The 18,988-nt window shown below is 45.3% G+C and overlaps 1 protein-coding gene across 1 annotated transcript in view; it reads left to right on the top strand.

Annotated features, from left to right (window-relative positions):
• Window positions 1-570: 570 nt before the first annotated feature.
• p4hb (prolyl 4-hydroxylase, beta polypeptide) overlaps window positions 571-18,988 on the top strand; it is a 39,208-nt gene continuing 20,790 nt past the window's right edge. Inside the window, exons 1-3 of the mRNA XM_085963868.1 lie at window positions 571-833; window positions 13,146-13,352; window positions 15,277-15,410. Of these exons, the coding sequence (XP_085819994.1) occupies window positions 695-833; window positions 13,146-13,352; window positions 15,277-15,410 (480 nt within the window). The 5' untranslated portion in view covers window positions 571-694. The remainder of the gene's footprint in view (window positions 834-13,145; window positions 13,353-15,276; window positions 15,411-18,988) is intronic.

Genomic DNA, 18,988 nt, shown 5'->3' with positions numbered 1-18,988 from the left:
GAGTCTCTCTCTATGGGGTGGGTCTGGTGTAGGGGAGTCTCTCTCTATGGGCTGGGTCTGGTGTAGGGGAGTCTCTCTCTATGGGGTGGGTCTGGTGTAGGGGAGTCTCTCTCTATGGGGTGGGTCTGGTGTAGGGGAGTCTCTCTCTCTGTATGGGGTGGGTCTGGTGTAGGGGAGTCTCTCTCTATGGGCTGGGTCTGGTGTAGGGGAGTCTCTCTCTATGGGCTGGGTCTGGTGTAGGGGAGTCTCTCTCTATGGGCTGGGTCTGGTGTAGGGGAGTCTCTCTCTATGGGGTGGGTCTGGTGTAGGGGAGTCTCTCTCTATGGGGCGGGTCTGGTGTAGGGGAGTCTCTCTCTATGGGGTGGGTCTGATGTAGTTTATGGGGCTGGGAAAGGGTAACAGATTGTCCTGCCAGCCATGATTAATACTGGCAGCTCTGCTGAGTGCTGGCAGCAGAGGCTGACCCTTGACCCGCGGCGCGCTCTGGGGTTTCACTTCCGGCGGGCGCGGGCCAGTCAGAGCGCTCCACGAGCCGCTCAGCGGGGATTTAAGCGCCTGCGCAATGCTACTTTTCCTTCTCTCTTGTCCGCTCCCCGCTCCGATTGCCACGTTCCCGGCCGCCTGAGGAAAGCCCGCAGCCCGGCTCAGTCCACCGTCCCCGCACTCCACACACAACCTACAGCCGCCTGCCCCGATGTGGCCTGTCCGTCTGATGTGTCTGGCCGGCCTGGCCCTGGCCGCCGAGATCGTCGAGGAGGACGACGTGCTGGTGCTGAAGAAGGACAACTTCGAGGAGGCCCTGCAGAAACACCGCCACCTGCTCGTCGAGTTCTGTGAGTGCGGGGTGGGACCGGGCCAGGGGAATCAATCTAACCCGCGCACTAACTAGTCAGCTCGCAACTAACTAGTAACAACCCTCGTGTGACTGATGACAACTCTGGTGTTTAACTAGCAGCCAGCCCAGGGGTCGCCAGCCAGCAGATAGCCAACAGTTGAAAGCCTAGACAAGTGCTAACCTCCTTCGGATAACGAGTAACGGGGGGTGGCTGCTGCTCAGCCCATGTCCCCAATAACGCAGCTGTAGGTTGCTGGGGGTGGGGGGGAAGAATCCTGTCCCCGGCTCTGGGTTTGTGTGCTCCTTCCACCCGGCTCAGACAAAGTGCCTCCTTCAGGCTGCCCCTAACAAAGTTTGGTCGTGTGGTTTTTATTTTGTCAGCCGCACTCGGATCCCCAGCTGCAGATCCAGCCTCTTCCCCCCCCAGCTCTCTGTCCACCGGCCCAGGGAGCCAGGCCAGTGTCTGTGGAGTTACTGCAAGTCTGAGTTCTGTGGATTTCCAGCTTTTCGCATTTGGTTTGTGTTACTTTTGCTATTTATCTGATAGTATCTCTGTGGTTTTTACTGAGTTTACTAAAAAGGGGATCTCTGTGGTTTTCACGGAGTTTACTGAAAAGGGGAAGTGGCTCCATGTGAGGAGTGTTACTGGTTTTTCATTGTGTGGGAGCAAATCGTAAAAGAAACGGGACTTAGGAAGAGGACAGTAAAATACTGCAAATGCTGGAATCAGGCAGGTCAGACAGCATCTGTGACGAGAAACAGTTCATGTTCCAGGTCAGTGACCTTTCATCAGAACTGGACTCTTATTTAGGTTTCCTTCCATTTTCAAGTGGGTTTTGCAATTTGCTCAAACTCGGACTCTTACTACAAAGCAAGTCCAAAGTATTATCTTAATTTCTTTTGCCTCCTGTTCCTTTACACACAATGCATACGCCCCCAGCTACACGTACTGTACCAGGAAAGCTCGCAGGGTTCGTTTAACCTGCGGGGACGGGGCTAATTGACAGCTCCTGTCGGCCATTAGCGACCGGCAGAAAAAGTGAAGGAGGCGGGCTTTCTGCAGCACTTTAAGTTGACGTGTACGAGGGCCAGTGGCCGGAGTGGCTCTGCTTCCCAGTCCCCAGACTGCATGGTGGGTGCTGGAGAAGGGCGTGTCTTGTTCGGCGCCGCTTCCAACGTGTTGTTTGAAAGTTCGGGTGAGCCTCGCATTCCCGACCAAAGAAAAACCACAAGAATGACGAGGGTTTTCAAACAAAGACGGAGGCCTTTACTTCAAAAATATAGCCAGCGCCGAATAATGTTAATATTGCCTATTGCCAGTGGTTGCAGTCTGACCACTGGTAGTGAAGTAGAGTGAATGCTGTTTTTAAAAAAAAAAAAAAAATTAACTTCAAAATTGTACTGTAGGGAAATGACAAGAATAGGAAGATCCCTTGTAGTGGTACAAGTCTCTATTTAAGGGACAAGGGGATGTCTTTAGAACAGTACATTTTTTGAAGTCTGCTTCAGATATGTATTTGGGATAAATGATTGGCTTGGGCAATTTGTTAACTTTTCAAAATCGTATACAAGCTGCATGTGGATAAAATATTTAACCTCCTAGGGCAGTTGTAGTGAGCATGTGATTTTTACTTGAGTGTAGATTTACCCCAAATCTCTCTCTTCCACCCCCCCCCCCCCCCCCCCCCCCCCCCAAAAAAAAAGTTTCTGCCAGTTTTGGAACTGTGCCTAAACACATTAGACCATGCTTAGGATTGGGACAGCTGCTGCAGGTTAGGAAAGATATGTGACCCATTGCTGTCGGAGGAAAAGGTTGCCATCTGACTTTTGGTTTTAGCTCTAGTGCACATTTCTTAATGGCATGGGAAGTGCTTTTTGTGCCTTAGATGCTTTTGGCGGCAGCTGCCTACAGTTAATCAAGAGACTGGCAATTGTTACACTTCATTGCACCAAATCTGCTCAAGTCTGGAATCAGGATTGGTAAATCCTGTGTTACAAGGAAGAACTGTTTAAGTGTAGCAGGCACTGAGCAGAATGTTTGCAAGTGTCATTTTTATATTTGAAAATAAAAGGGAACCTGGTAGGGTATAAACTGCTCATGGAGAGTCTTTAGAATGGAGTAGAGCCAGTAATATACTGCCTGTGTGTGTCTGCACACTCTGATGTAAAATCTTTCCTTCTGCATGTGGCCTAGCTGTCTGACTGTGAAGCTGGTCTGTTGTGCAATTCAGTTCAGTGTTTCCTGTCCAGTGTGGTGGAATCTGGCTGAGCAAAAAGGAGAGCCTTGCATTTATATAGTGCTTTTTTGTGAGAAAATTACTTGGTCTCAATGACTTGTCCAAACATTTTTGGTAGAAAATATTTGGCTTGCATTCCTAACGTAAATGTTTGTTAGCAAAAATGTTTAAATTATAGGATGAGGTAAGGCTTTGTCTAAAGAGCCCAGACATGCTGCAGTCTATGGCTGGTTACAAAGTTTCTAATTTTGACTTGATTTGTATGTGCTGGTATAATTTTGAGCCCTACTAACTTTACACGTTAGCAAAATGATCAACTTCTAGCATTCGCTTGCTTGTAGAGGTTAAATTAAGATGAATGTGTTGAAGCTTCTGCTGCTTCTTGGCATTTGTTAAGTGTACCTGTGACTACTGAATGACAAATGTTTAACATTTGCACTGCATACAGATTGGGAGGAGAGCAGAGAAAGAAAAGCACTCTTCAAACCTTGAAGGACTATATCCAAGGGTTATGAGTCCAGTCACCATCCGTTTAAAGTCAGTAATACTGCAAATTATAAAAAGGTGCTGGAGAAGGTGCAAAAAAAAAAAATTCCTAGAATACCAGAATTGAGAGGTTATAATTATCAGGAACGATTGAACAGGCTGGGGCTCTTTTTCTCTAGGAAAGAGAATGCTGAGGGGTGACCTGATGGAGGTCTTTTAAGGTTATGAAATGGTGTGGAGATGCCGGAGTTGGACTGGGGTGGACAAATGTAAGAAGTCACACGACACTAGGTTATAGTCCAACAGCTTTATTTGATTTCAAATAAAGCTGTTGGACTATAACCTGGTGTCGTGTGACTTCTTACATAAGGTTATGAAAGGGTTTGATCGGGTAGATGTAGAGATGATGTTTCTACTTGTGGGGAGACCAAAACTAGGGTCCATAAAATAAGTTAGTCACTAATATATCCAATAGGGAATTCAGGAGAAACTTCTTTACTCAGAGGGGTTAGAATGTGGGGCTTGCTACCTCGTGGATTGGTTGAGGCGAATAGTTTAGATGCATTTATGGGGAAGCTAGATAAGTATGAGGGAGAAAGGATTAGATGGATATGCTGATTAGATGGATATGCTGAAATGGTGGGAGGAGGCTCGTGGGGCGTATAAACAGTCAAGGCTAGTTGGGCCGAATGGCCTGTTTGTGCTGCACATTTGATGTACATAATTTGATGTAAATTTGGATCTGACAGCTCATGTTAAAAGTTGGAAACTGGGAAGTCTGCATTTCTCTTGCCATCACTTGCAGTTAGTAAACACTCTTTATTTTCTCAACAGCAGAGGCCCTTTACGTGGGCCTAGGAGATGCTGCAGGATTTAGTGGCCTTGTTTCTGCCTGGCATCTGGACAGTGTTGAACGGGTGGGAGAATGGCACTGGGAGGCTGGTACAATGGTGTTTGCCTGAAATCAGTGCTGAATTACAAGTGGCATAATCTGTAAGAGATGGTGGTTCTGCTTATCTTGTTCATAGATGCAAGCATTCTACTTCTCTCATTGTTCTGTACCATTGGCATAATTTCTGGTGCTGAGGTTATTTGCTAGTGATGATGTAACTTTGTGGAGGACTTTGCTATTATAAAACAAATTGGTTCACTAGATTGATTCTTGGGACGAGAGGGCTGTCCTATGAGGCGAGATTGAGTAGATTGGGCCTATACTCTCGTTTAGAAGAATTGAGTTTAGAAGAATGAGAGGTGATCTTATTGAAACATAAGATTCTGAGGGGGATTGACCGGGTAGATGCTGAGAGGTTGTTTCCCCTGGTTGGAGACTCGAACTAAGGGGCACAGTTTCAGGATAAGGGCTTGGCCATTTAAGACTGAGATGAGGAATTTCTTCACTCAGTGAGTTGTGAATCTTTGGACTTCTCTGCCCCAAAAGCTGAATCGTTGAGTATATTCAGGGTTGAGAGAGATAGATTTTTGGACTCTAGGGGAATCGGGGGGATGTGGGGATCGGGCGGAAAAGTAGAGTTGAGGTCGAAGATCAGCCATGATCTTACTAAATGGCCGACTCCTGCTAATTCTTATGTTCTTAAATTGCTTTCCTTCCCAGTAGTTGGGATCCATTTTGTTTAATCCCTCCACCCATTGATTATACAGAATGAGGGGGCAGGAATGAATCAATGGTCCATATTTTACAGGTGCGCGTGCATCCATAAGGGCCCCACAAGTTCTAGACTTCTGCATGCGAAGCGCATGCGCAAAAACCCGGAACTTGCAGTCTGTCAAGCATAGACATCTGCGGGTGGTGAGTTGGGCTATTTGCTCAACTACTGCCCAGCGAATGTCTGAAATTCTTACACCTGGTAAAAGCAGGCGTGTAAGGCGTGCTTTTACCAGCATGAGTTTAAATGAATATAAAAATACATTAAAATTTTTTATTTAAACATTAAAACACCTGTAAAATAAGTTATTTAGCCCATTAAAAATACTTGTTAAATGTTTAAATTTTTAATTTTTAAATAATTTAATTTATTTGGTACGTAAATGTGTTTGTGATCCCCATTCCTGCTTCTGGGGATTCCCCTTCTTTCATTAGTTGGGCCGGCCCACGTGATCCCAGGGGCACTTGCGAACCGCCTGTACCCCTGGGATGCGTGGGCTTCTACATGTCTACACGTAGAGGCTCTGGATCCCGAGGCAGAAGGTAGGCGTGGATTTTATTTGCAGATCGGAGGCATTTCCCTGCAGGAAGCCTCTGACTGCGAATTCAGGCCCAATCTTCCCTTGGAATCGATATTTGCATCCATTTTGTGCGCTCCCTCTTCTGAGGGTGCAGACTCTCGCTGGTTGTAAAGTAGCTAGGGGACAATTCTACAGGTCCTGATTCTCGTGCATACTTCCCAGCAGTGGCAACTGGAAAGGGATTGGGATTTTGGGACCCTGTGTGGCTCTTCCTCCAGGCCATGGGTGGTGAGATCAGTAGTAATGGCTGAGATCTGCCAACTTGGCACAGACTTGGGGATTAAACGGGGGGGCTGTGCTGAACTAGATACTTTTCCCCACTAAACCATTGTGGGTGTTAACATTCTTATGACTGGAGTACTGACAGCTTCTGCCTTACCAGTAATTAAATACTTAAAATTCAAATTGCTTGTTTCAAATATTCAAAGGGAGAATGGACTCTGGAAAGGAGCTGCATGCTGTAAGAGTAGCTAAATTCCAAGTGATGCTGTAGATGGGAGTGATAGTGAAGTGTGATAGCTTAAGGGATGAGGGCTCATGCTGGCTATTCTCTGCATGCGGAGTTACTGATCTTGCCTGTGATCCAGGGGGGGTGGGGGGTGGGGTAGCAGAGAGATGTGTGGAAGGCATCTTTCTCCCACAGGGAGTACCTAATTGTCCAGTTCCAGATGTTGCCTACTGGACAATATGCTATCCTGTTCTGCCTGAAGTTGCTGCATGTAGAATATTTAGCTTTATTGATCTGCAGACACTGGGATCAGGACTTAAAGCATTTGGAATGCAGTGATATTTTGTTTCAACTTTAATCTGAAGTTGATGTAAAGTGGCACGGATAGGCAGGCATTTGTGATTCTTTGTGAAAAGGGCAAAGGGCGGCCTGTGTTTATCACTGACTATAAATATTTGCAGGTGTCATTTTGGGATCTCCACCAGACCCAAGAAATATCTCTGCATGTTCTCCTGATGCATGGACCAGCTACGTTCCAGTCAAATGTTTGAGGAAGCTTTGTTTTCACTGTTTTTGATTTTAATTTTTTTCCAAACCACCAATAACAGTAGTCTGCTGTGTAATGAAACACAGATTGTATCCTTTATATTTTTGGCATTTTTCCCATCAAAATGCACTGTTCCTTCCCCCCCCCCCCCCCCCCCAAAAAGCTTGGATTGGTGGAAGAATGTTTAGTGTGAAAGCATGTGGTGGGCAGTTACTTTGTTTCCTGTTTAATAAGGCACTCTAATGTCTGTCCCAGCAGCTTATACCTGTACTAAAGGAAGGGTCCCAATACAAATGGACCATGTGCATTTGTGTTTAGATTTCCAGGACTAAACTAAATGTAGCCTGATTCGCTGCATTGCAAGATGCCAATTCAGTGCTGCACTGACCTTTTTTGACCTTCCCTGTGCTGCTTTGAGGTGAAGGGTGACTGGACCAGGTGCGTCCATGGGCTTGAGGGGGGAATTATTGCTGAGGTTTGTTTCGCCTAGTGGTTAGTTTAAGCCTCACAGGCATGTTCATTACAGGAAGTATGTAGACCAGGGATACAGGATAATAGCATATTCTCAAACACAAAATCTCTAAATATAATCAACTCCCTGTTCCTGGGACTAGGGACAGGGCCACTGGCAAGGCTTGGAAGCTAAGCAGAGCCAGGCCTGGTTAGTACCTGGAGGGGTGACCATCAGGGAAGACCAGGTGCAGAAGGTCATGGAAGGAGCCCCGAGGAGGGGCGGTTGGTGGGAGGGAGCCACTGGAGGAGCGGCTGGTGAGCAGGCCCGGGCGGTGGGCTGAAGATTGTCGGACAGGAGGAATGGTGGAAATGGAATGGCGGCACGCAGCGGCTTTGCTTCTCCCAGTCATGGGAGCTTGCAAGATCACATTTTGTCATTCATGTACTTGTGCAATGACAATAAAGTTTAATTATTATTGCTGCTGTGATCATAAATGCCAGTGTTCCTAATGTTTATCTTGAATTGAGATTCTACAGTGGCTTTAATACTTTAATTGCAGCTTTTTAAAGTTTGTTTCTATTTCTGTGCATAATTCTGCACACAAGGCTGGAAGAGTAATTGTACCCAAACCGCTTGGGTCCCTTTCGGTCACCCTCTTTGACCTCTGCTTCACACCTTCACTGGGGAATGCTGCTGATAAAAGTATTGTCCAAGAGGCAAGTTTCTTATGTACGATAGCAAAATACTGCAGATGCTGGAAATCTGAAATAACAACAGAAAATGCTGGAAAAACTCAGCAGGCCAGGCAACATCTGTGGAGAGAGAAATAGTCAACGTTTCAGGTCGGAACCCTTTGTCAAGACTGAAAAAGCACAGGAAGTGAAACAAATAAAAGGCCAGTTTGGGGGCTGGGAAATGGGGATGAAAGAACAAAAGCGAAGTGAAGAGACATTAAGAGGTATTCAAAACGAGACGAGATGGTGATCGGACTAGTGGAGACAAAAGACGGCTCTCGATTAGGTGTGAAATGCGATGGCAGAATGGGAGACAGCTGCCATGTGGGAGAGAAATAAAGGGGGGGGGGAAGGGTCAAAACAAAGGTGTGGATAAAAAAATAGAAGTAAAAATATAACAGGGGCTGAGGTTATGATCTGAAATTGTTGAACTCGATATTGAGTCCGGAAGGCTGTAAAGTGCCTAAAAGAAAGATGAGGTGCTGTTCCTCGAGTTTATGCTGAGCTTCCGTGGAACGATGCAAGAGCCTGAAGACAGTGAGGTCTGAGTGGGAATGGGGCGGTGAATTAAAATGACAGGCGACCGGAAGCTCGGGGTCACCCTTATGGACTGAACGGAGGTGTTCTGCAAAGCGGTCACCCAATCTGCGTTTGGTCGCCACTTGTAAGGTTGGACTGACTGCTGTGATTAAACTGACTAGGATACATATGGAGTTATGAATAGTTCAGTCTGTAAGGGTGACCCCGAGCTTCCGGTCACCTGTCATTTTAATTCACCACTCCATTCCCACTCGGACCTCACCGTCCTTGGCCTCTTGTATTGTTCCACGGAAGCTCAACGTAAACTCGAGGGACAGCACCTCATCTTCCGATTAGGCACTCTGTAGCCTTCCGGACTCGATATCGAGTTCAACAATTTCAGATCATCACCTCGGCCCCTATTTCATTTTTTCCTGTAATTTTTCCACTCCTTTCCCCCCCCCCCCCCCCCCCCCCCACCTTGTTTCTCTCGCACCTGGCAGCTATCTCTTGCCCTGCCAGTACACTTTACACCCAATCTCAGCCTATTACCATCTCGTCTAGCTTCTAATACCTTTTATTGTCTCTTACTACTTTTGTTTCTTTTGTCCGATCGCAGCCCTGCCTCCGATCTATCTTTTCTTTCCAGCTTTGAAGAAGGGTTCGACCCAAAACGTCAACTCAAATTTCTCTCCACGGATGTTGCCTGACCTGCTGAGTTTTTCCAGCATTTTCTGTTATTTTTTAAATTGCATGATTGAATTGAAAATGCGCAATGGGTGAAAGACTTGCATTTATATAGCACCTTTCACTACCTCAGGATGTCCCAAAGCGCTTTACAACCAGTGAAGTACTTTTGAAGTATCGTCACTGTTGTAATGTAGGAAACGTGGCAGCCAATTTGCACACAGCAAGGATGTGGTAACGGGGCACTTGAGGATTGGGCAGAGTCAGCACTGATTTATGAAAGGGAAATAGTGTTTGACGAATCTGAGTTTTGAGGTAACTAGCAAAATAGATAAGGGGAAACCAGTGAATGTGGGGTATTTGGATTTTCAGAAGGCATTCTGGTGTCACACGAGGTTATTAAACAAAATTAGGGCTCATGGGATTGGGGGGTAATATACTAGCATGGATTGAGGATTGGTTATTGGACAGAAAACTAGGAATACATGGGTCATTTTCGGGTTGGCAGGCTGTAACTAGTGGGGCACCGCAAGGATCAATACTTGGGCCTCAGCTATTCACAATCTACATCAATGATTTGGATGAGGGGATCAAATGTAATATATCCAAGTTTTCTGATGATACAAAGCTGGGTGGGAATGTAAGTTTTTTGAGGAGGATGCAAGGAGGCTTCAGGGGGATCTCGACACTGAGTGGGCAAGAACATGGCAAATGGAATATAATGTGGAGAAATGTGAAGTTATCCACTTTGGTAGGAAAAGCAGAGTTTTTTAAATGGTGAGAGATTGGGAATCCTTCTGCACAAATCACAGTTAACATGTAGGTACAGCAAGCAAATGGTATGTTGGCCTTTAACAAGAGGATTTGAGTACAGGAGTAAAGACATCTTACTGCAATTATATAGGGCCCTGGTGAGACCACACCTGGAGTATTGTGTACAGTTTTGGTCTCCTTACCTAAGAGAGGATGTACTTGTCGTAGAGGAGTGCAATGAAGCTTCACCAGTCTGGTTCCTGAGATGTGGGGGGGGGGGAAATAGTCCTATGAGGAGAGATTGAGTAGACTAGGCCTACATTCTCTAGAATTTAGAAGAATGAGAGGTGATCTCATTGAAACATACAAAATTCTTACAGGGCTTGACAGGGTAGATGCAGGGAGGATGTTTCCCCTGGCTGGGGAGTCTAGAACCAGGGGTCACAGTCTCAGAATAAGGGGTCGGCCATTTAGGACTGATGAGAAATGTCTTCACTTGGTGGTGAAACTTTGGAATTCTCTACCCCAGAGGGCTGTGGAGGCTCAGTCATTGAGTATATTGAAGACTGAGATCTAGATTTTTGAATATTAAGGGAGTCGAGGGATATGGGGAGAGTGCAGGAAAGTGGAGATGATATTGAATGGCGGAGCAGGCTCGAATGGCCGACTCCTGCTATTTCTTGTGTCCCACAAACAGCAATGTGATAATGACAAGATGTTTTTGTGATGTTGATTGAGGGATAAATATTGGCCAGGGCACCGGGGCTAATTCCCTGCTGCTCTTTGAAATAGTGCCATGCGATCTTTTACATCCACCTGAGAGCAGACTCGGTTAACGCCTCATCTGCCAGACGATCCGGTATTGCAGCACTCCCGCAGTACTGCACTGGAGTGATTGAATTGAAAATGCTCACTGGTGAATGCACCACATGCGATGCAATAGAGTATCGCAGACTAATTTGGTCAGGGAATGGTTGAGACGTTGCAGTCTGCCGGAGGCAAAGTTATCTGGTGTTTTGGCTCCTTTCAGTATCGGATGTCCTTCTCTGGAAAGTGCATGTGTATGGATGTCTGATGAGGACAGGATTCTCGTCCCCTCCTCTTATCCCCCCTTCCCTGTAAGACAGTCTGCCTGATAAAGATCACCTGCTTTCAGAAGAATGGAGAGCTGTGGGGATATGAAATAATTAACATCAGTTACTGTTGAGGAGAGGGAATAAATGTAAATGCAGGTTTTACTGTTGCCAGCTGCTTGCAGTAATGTGAAGGAATTGTTGGTAGCGTATTAAAACCAGTCTGTCAACTCGCTGGGTGTCATTCTATGCTCCCATTGAAGCTGCCAGATTTTCACAGCCCAGTGTAAGCAAACGGTCGCAGGTCACTTCCCTGCCTGTACACCACTGCTGAGCAAAGGACCACTGTGCACTGGTTAATGCATTGACTGGCCGGCTGCCTCTTAATTCCTCGGCCTTTTTTAGTGACTGTTCCCACATGCAGTATGGTATTGGAATGTTTTGACAAGGTTATCCACCCAGCACAAGCCCGTGTTTATAAAGAATTAATTCATAACCATATTAAAATGGTATTGTGATTGCTGGTCAGAGGACATGTCGGTCAGGATCTGAATGATTGCAGTAGATGTCCAGGTGTTGGGTTAGTGTGACTTGCAAGCTTGTTTTCTTCTGACCTGAAGGCTAACATTTTCATGCTGCACTGTAGCTAGTTAGTGAGCTGAATTTAAAGTGGGTGAGCTGTACTTGGGTTTCCCGATTGTCAGTGCAGGATCATCAGGAAGAATATATGCAATACTGTCAGTGCAGTAATGTAATTTGCTGCCGATAGTGTGCGATGCAGTGGGCTGCTTATTGGGGAGGTTCTTATGGAATGGCTGCACTGACTGAGGATGCCTTTATCTGGTGCTATAGTTGAATGCTTGTTGGAATCTTGTGGTGTTCAAATGTATCATGGCTGCCTCATCGATGAGAATTTTCTCAATTTTTCCACTCTACTCCAGTGGAAGTTCCTAGCTTTTTTTTGTTTTCATTGCCTGGCTTTTGCTGGAGTTTTCTCTTTCTCTGGCTGTGGGGGCTGACTAGCTGATTGCTGCCCCCTTTTATATTGCACTGGTTTCTATTGTCAAATCTGCCCCATTTGTACTGTGGGCTAAATTTGGCAATGGTGGAAAACTGGGTAGACACTGCAGATGTAGTTTCTCCTTTGTCATTAATGCTATTAAGCATGTCACGGGCCAACCCCAGTGTCTTTGGGGGAGGGGGGAAATAATGCAGCAAGGAAGAGGAGTGACCGCTATGCCAAAGGACCTGTGACCTTTTGAAGGGCTGACTGCCTGCTCCACATTTCTTGTTGTTTATTTCTGCTGGTGGTCTGAGGGAAAGCCCTGCTCCAGGAGCTTACTGTCAGAGTTATGGGAATGTGATGCAGGTGTTCTTGCTGAGTTCTGTACTGGAAAGAATATGAATATAGGGATATATGACAAGTGCCTAGTCTCTGATATCTGGGTGCCTGTTTGTCCTGCTGTTCTATGTTGCTGCACGTTGGCATAGCAATGTACAGTACTGTATCGCAACACTGGAGGCTGTTAAAAATTCAACTCGTCCTACCCGAACAGTTGTTTTAGACTGGTAAGTGTCTCGAGTATGTAGTGTGAATTTACCATCTTCTCTCCATTTCAGTAAAATCATTCTGGTATCTAAATGGTTTGAATCTAACTAACTTTCAACGCATCCTAATAAACCGATCACAGCCATTAATCTCTTGCAGTATCTATCCCATCTTCACTTCTTGAATGTGAAAAGGGCTGATTTCAACTTCCATGGCTTTTAACATAAGCATGTGTTTTACAGTGACTGGGGTAAATTCCTGTGCATTCCTCACGTGCAGATGTTTTGGCTTTAGATTTGAAACTCCGGGGGGGTCAGCCCACAGTGTTCCCTTTCAGCGCTCTGGAGGTCTTGTGCAGCTGGTAAGCCGGCTTTTAAATATTAAAAACTGCGCAGATTCCTGAACGGACAGCGCGGCCCCACAAAGGAATTCGAGGAAACGTTGTTTTGGGGGGGGGGGGGGGGATTTGCTGTAAATGCAGCATCTGAGAAAATTGGTAAACTTTTCAACTTTGTCCTGAAACACTGCCCCGTTGCACATTTGCTAGTTTTTGATCTGACGTGACTGTTCTCCTTACAGATGCCCCCTGGTGTGGACACTGCAAGGCCCTTGCCCCTGAATATAGCAAAGCTGCTGCAAAACTGAAAGAAGAAGGCTCTGAGATCAGACTTGCAAAAGTAGATGCCACCGAGGAATCCGACCTAGCGCAGATGTTTTCAGTGCGGGGATACCCGACCATTAAGTTTTTTAAAAATGGAGACAAGAGCAATCCTAAGGACTATGCAGGTAATGAAGATTCTTGTTCTAACGGTACATTGAATGCATAAATAACTTGCACTGTCCCCATATCTTTAATTTTTTTAAAAACTGTTCCTTTTGACTTGGAACTTGAGCAAAGTACTTAGTTGACAGTGCAGCTAGGTTACCAGAATTGGGCTGCACCGCCCTTGTAGGTAGTTCAGTGTTGTAACTGGGCTTACTGGTGAATTGTATAGCAAAAATTACATTTAAAGCAATACATTAATTTCCATTTGCTTTAATTCATCGTTCATATTGCTACTGCCATCAGTGACCAATTAGTAGCCGCTTTCTGAACTTGGTGTTCAGCTTTCTGCTTGGAATAGCAATTGTACTGCGGGATGTACCTAGTCTTTGTTCAACACCCTGTCCTTCAGATGAGACGTTAAACTTGGGTCCAATCTGTCTTTTTAATGTGGATATGCATCGTTGCTGGGTTAAAGTCCTGGAATGCCCTACCTAACACTGGGAGTACCCTTGCCACATGGACTGCAGCGGTTCAAGATGGCGGCTCACCACCACCACCTTCTCGAGGGCAACTAGGATGGGCAATAAATGCTGGCCTTGCCAGCGACGCCCATAAAACAAGAATTTTTTTTTTCTGAATGAAAGCTCCCACACAGCATTGAGTCAATAAAAGTAATTTGCTCAAGTTCCAAGTAAAAGTTCTGTATGCTGGTTTATATTCCGAAAAAGACCTGTCATTCTTCATGCTGTTGGCTCTGGCTAGTGCAAACTTGTGGTGTTTGCCCATATAAGCCAGTATATTTCAAAGTTCATTTTTTGGGCACTTCACTGTTTTATCATGTGTATTTCTTCAGTCTGGTAGTATGGATGTTTTGAGGAATTTGCAACCTGCACCTTCATTCATGAAGTGTTTTAAAAACTGAATTGTATCTTATTTTAGTCCAGTATAAACAAGCTTTGTTTCACTTTTTTGTGGCTAAGACATGTTAGAAGGTTAATGCTGGGTGGGAAAATACAGGCTGGTTGCTGTGGGTTTCCTGTAGACTTTGTCACTATCTGAAAGTGAAATTGATGCCTCAGTTTCATACCTTATGAAACTCAATGCAAAATAGTAAGTATCATTTCGGTATTGGATAACATTCATGATTGTTGTATCCCTAAACGCTTCTGTATGATTTAACATTTGTAAAAAAAATTACATCTGTCCTCTGAACAAAGGAATCTGTGGTGGTCTGTATTTTAAGTAGAAATTTTTTTGGTAAAAGCCTATATCTCTATTCAACTTCAACCTACATTTGAGGGGACGATAACTTACTGAATGATTGATTCAGATCCAGATTCCATTCATCAAATGGTTCAGACTGAAACTGTGCAATGCTGATAGACCTTTGCAGTAGATAGATGTATCCACATATTGTGCAGGAATTGATTCCTTTTTGATGAAATTTGCAAGTGTGGGAACTGTTTTTCCACCACTGCCTGTACCAAGTGAATGCACTCTTTATTGTGTGGGTCAGAGACTAATTGAAGCTTCGGTGCACTGCCCCAGCAAGAAACTTCCTTCCCACCTCTCCTGAATGAATTGACTCCTTGGCTGGGGTGGTCCCATGGGCACCGGTTGATAGTTGATGCCTTACCCAGTAAGTATTATTTAGGTATAAACCATGGCAGTGAGTAGCTTTGTGATGTTGAGGGGTGGGGGCATCACAGCTGATCCCAATCCTACTGATGCCCAATTATGTGAATCTCTGCAGTTTGGATCACTTGACCAGGATCTCTGGCCAAGGTTTCGCCTCTTCCCAGCGATCTTTCTGTTCTGTGTGAAGGGCACACGATATAGGGTCACCCGATGAGTAACATCCCTTATTACTTCATGAGCTAGCTTCACCTTGAGCAAGTACTCCTCCCTTTTATAAAAAAAAATGCTTTGACTTTCCTTTGGTAGCTGGAAGACAGCATGAAGATATTGTTAACTGGCTGAAGAAACGCACGGGACCCGCAGCAGACACCATCACTGAAGCAGTTGCTGCTGAGAAACTAGTGGAGTCATCCGAAGTGGTTGTCATTGGGTTTTTCAAGGTACTGATTATTAAAGATTTGTTGTGTGCAACATGGGCAAACTAATGCAGCTCTACCACAGCGAGGGCAATGTGGGCAAGAGAGTTGTGGTTTTTCTGGCTGCTCGTGTAACGTGAGTGGTGAAAGCCAGTGTTCAATGTATGTAACGGACCATGTGTTTTGAGTCCTACTTACCAGCCACTGACTGCAAGTGATGTGTTTGTGCAAAGAACTGGCAAAATTGTCCATTCTTTTCCATGTTTAAGAATTGAATAAAGAATTATTTCTGGAAAAATGGGTTGAAAACTGACACGAGTCCCTTTCATTGAACTGTCAATGCAGCACCGATGACCGATGTGCATTGTAACTGCTGCATGCAGTTACATGAACCTGAATGGCGGACAGGCTGCTAACCAACAGCTGCACTGCTGTTTACATGTTACTACTAGTGTATGGCCAATCATTTATGTAATGGTAACTGACTATTGCTTTATGTAATTGTGAACAAGATTTACCCTAATTATCTTGTCCTTTGCCACTTAAAGCCCAGTAGGGTATGGAGCTAATGGAATAACAAGTGATTATTAAGCCTCTTGGGGATTCTTTTTTTTTTTAATAAACATTTAATTAAAGAATTAAAGAATCATTCAGTAGCAAAAGACTGAGTGAGAATTGCCTCTAAATATAGCACTGGGTTTTACAACTTTACCAAAAAACCCAATGAAATGCAAAACCATTACTTTAAATTAAGTGGCTTCCAGGTGGAATGAAGTGCAAAATGATCTGAAAGCAAATGGGAACTGTTACGTTAGTAATTTAGTTTTAGTGCACAGAATTGGGAAAATAAGGCATGGGCCGACAGATGGCAGTGTGAAAACTGCACTGCTGCTGCGTATGGGTGGGCTGAGGACTCTGGCTTATAGCCACAAGTTGCAGTGGGTTAATCCCTTTGAGGGGGTACTGCATGCTGCTGGAGGCAGCAACTGGCACCAAAGTTGGGGTTGCCAATGGCAGTGCTGCAATATAAATGCAGCAAAAGTGGGCAATTGGGGTGGGGGGTGAAAGCTCTTGGCTAAGGAAGCGGATCAGCTGGCAAGTCTCGTTTCATTTGTGAACTGGTGACAACACACAGGATTTGGAGATCTCCGATAAATTCTGGAGTTAGGTGAAGCATTAAGAAACTGAGGTACTGATTGCAAGATTCAGCGTCATACACTAGTCAGTACAAGAACAGCCATATTAAGGCGTTGGTGTGCCGTTGGAGGGAACTTGTTCTGATTCTTGGGATATTTGCACGAGTGAGCATTGTGGGTGGGAGGGCCTGGCGTTGAACAGAGCTGGGACCAATGTCGTTGTGGGACAGGATTAATCTAACGTGGCAGGGGGAAGGGAAAAGCAAGAGTAGAATAGGCAGCTTGCGAGGAAAAGTGAGCCTTGGGTGTATAGGAAATTGAGAGGGTGAGCTGGACAAGATAGTAAAGAAATGATTGGGATTTGGAAGGCAAAGGAAAATATTGCCAAACAAGTGTTATATTGAGACTTTAAGTTGGGGCTTTCCTCCACCCGCCCGCCCCCCCCCCCCCCCCCCCCCCCCCCCAACCACACTAGAGTGGAGATCGAGGTTGTGGAGGATTCTGATTTGGTTCTGCTCGTTGCCACGGTAATGAAAGTCCACAAATTTAAGATCACGGCAAAAGTTCCAGCAGGGCTTAGAAGAAATGTCTGTACCAGGTAGATGGAACATTGCGACTTCTCTGCCTGTAGTGTTGCTCGGGCTCCCATCTTTGGATCCTCCTCCCTTGTTGCCTAGAAATATGCAGTCAGCTTCCATGTGTACACTGAGGCCCAGTGCTATCCCTCTGTCTCTTCCACTGACTATCTTCAACTACCCGACACCAGCTTCTGGATGATTAGATTGTTTAATGCCTGCAAGACTGAAATTATCCTCTCTGGCTCCTGCCAGCGTCCATGTGCCTCTGGCTATGACTCAGACTGCCACTGCAGACTAATTTCAGCATTGTGGAGTCTGGGGCGTACTGTTCAACTGGGATCCCTGCTTCTGCCCCCCCACTGTTAGCCCACACAATCTGCTCTTGCCAAGACTGTTTTCTTCCCCCTCTGTCCCGTACATAAATGGTTGCGTGCAGTCATGCCTTTGTCACCTGGCGTCTTGATTCAACACTTTCCCAAAACGACACCTCTGCAGCAACCCTCCTAACTTTTAAAACTCGCCACAACTGATATTCTCACCCGCACCTCGCACAATCTCAGTCCAGTCACTTCCGTTCTCCAATCTGCACCTGCTCCTGTGCGCTAGCAAGTTGACATCAAAGTTTCTTTCTTCCCTCCATCACCTTGTCCCATCCTGTCTGAGAACATTCAGCTTTGTATCGCTTCACATATCCTCCACTAATAGTGTTTCTCCTTGTTCCCAGCTTTCCCCCTGATGGCTGCTCATTGAGCCACTACATACTTGTCAGACCATGCTGTGTTGCCACCTTCAAACTCCCCTCCTGCTTTTGACCGCACCCCTATTCCTCGGCCTTTCCTTTTCCCATTTTTGAGCACTTGGCACTTCCTGCGTGTGAGGCATGCTGTAGAAATGCAAGTTGTTTAATTACTGTGTGGTAGCTTGGCTTTTAAAACCCTGCACCTAGCACAAAGGCAGAGCTCATTGTAGAGCCGCCACAACTGCTGTAGCTCGGGCCGAATTCTGATTTTTAAAAATTCCTACACAGCAAATGGAGCTGACTTTTTAAGACATTAAGACCTGAATTTACAAAAGTAGCTAGATATTTAGTTTCTGACTAGGCACTACCCTTAGATAAAAGGGCAGATGGGAAAGCAGAGTTTTTATTGCTTCTGCCAATGCTGTTCTGTTTAGGCTCGTTCTCTTCCTGCCCCTTCCTTTGGTGTAGAAGTGGCTTGTTTGCACTCCCTGGGAGAGATGTCTTCATCCTGTGTCCTGGTCCTCGAGTACATCCCTCTGCTTTGGCTGCCTCTGCATTTGTGCTGAGAAAGTTTGCAACTTTTTGAAGCCAGTTTCTCAATTTGGTCCCGACACGTTGGCTTGCTGCAGAACTGGAGTCTTTTCAGTTTTCTCCGAGATATCTTGCAGGAGTCTCTGTCGTTCCGTTACCACAATAGGATCACTATGGTAATTGAAGACTTTAGATTTTGATGTCAACACTTACTGAAGCTAATTTGAACAAGGAGTAAAAGAAACAAGTTTAAAAAAACATTTATTCCCTACCAGATGTTTAAGTGGGTGGTTCTGAGCACCAAGTGTGTAATGTTTAAAATAGTTTACGTGAAATCCCTTGACTTATCTCTTAAATATAAAGTGTCAGTGCAAGGGCTCTGCATTTAACACTCGTAACTGGAGGGAACGTGTGTGTGTGTGTGCAGATGTCACTAGATGGGGTCATCGGTAGTTCTTGCAGTCTGGAGTGGAGGAATCTGATTTTTGTTTGAACCCCTTGAAGCTAAAAGTGCCGGGTTTATTTAAACGCGATTATTACAGCAAGACATGAGTAAACCTTGCCGTTCGCTTTCAGTGCAACAGACTCAAATTTGCAGCTCTTGCAAATGTTTTGAGT

This window comes from Somniosus microcephalus, chromosome 21 (assembly GCF_052327205.1).
Source record: "Somniosus microcephalus isolate GS21.2 chromosome 21, FLI_Smic_1.0, whole genome shotgun sequence".
NCBI classification, from domain to species: domain Eukaryota; kingdom Metazoa; phylum Chordata; class Chondrichthyes; order Squaliformes; family Somniosidae; genus Somniosus; species Somniosus microcephalus.
This window is presented reverse-complemented; position numbering and strand designations above follow the sequence as displayed.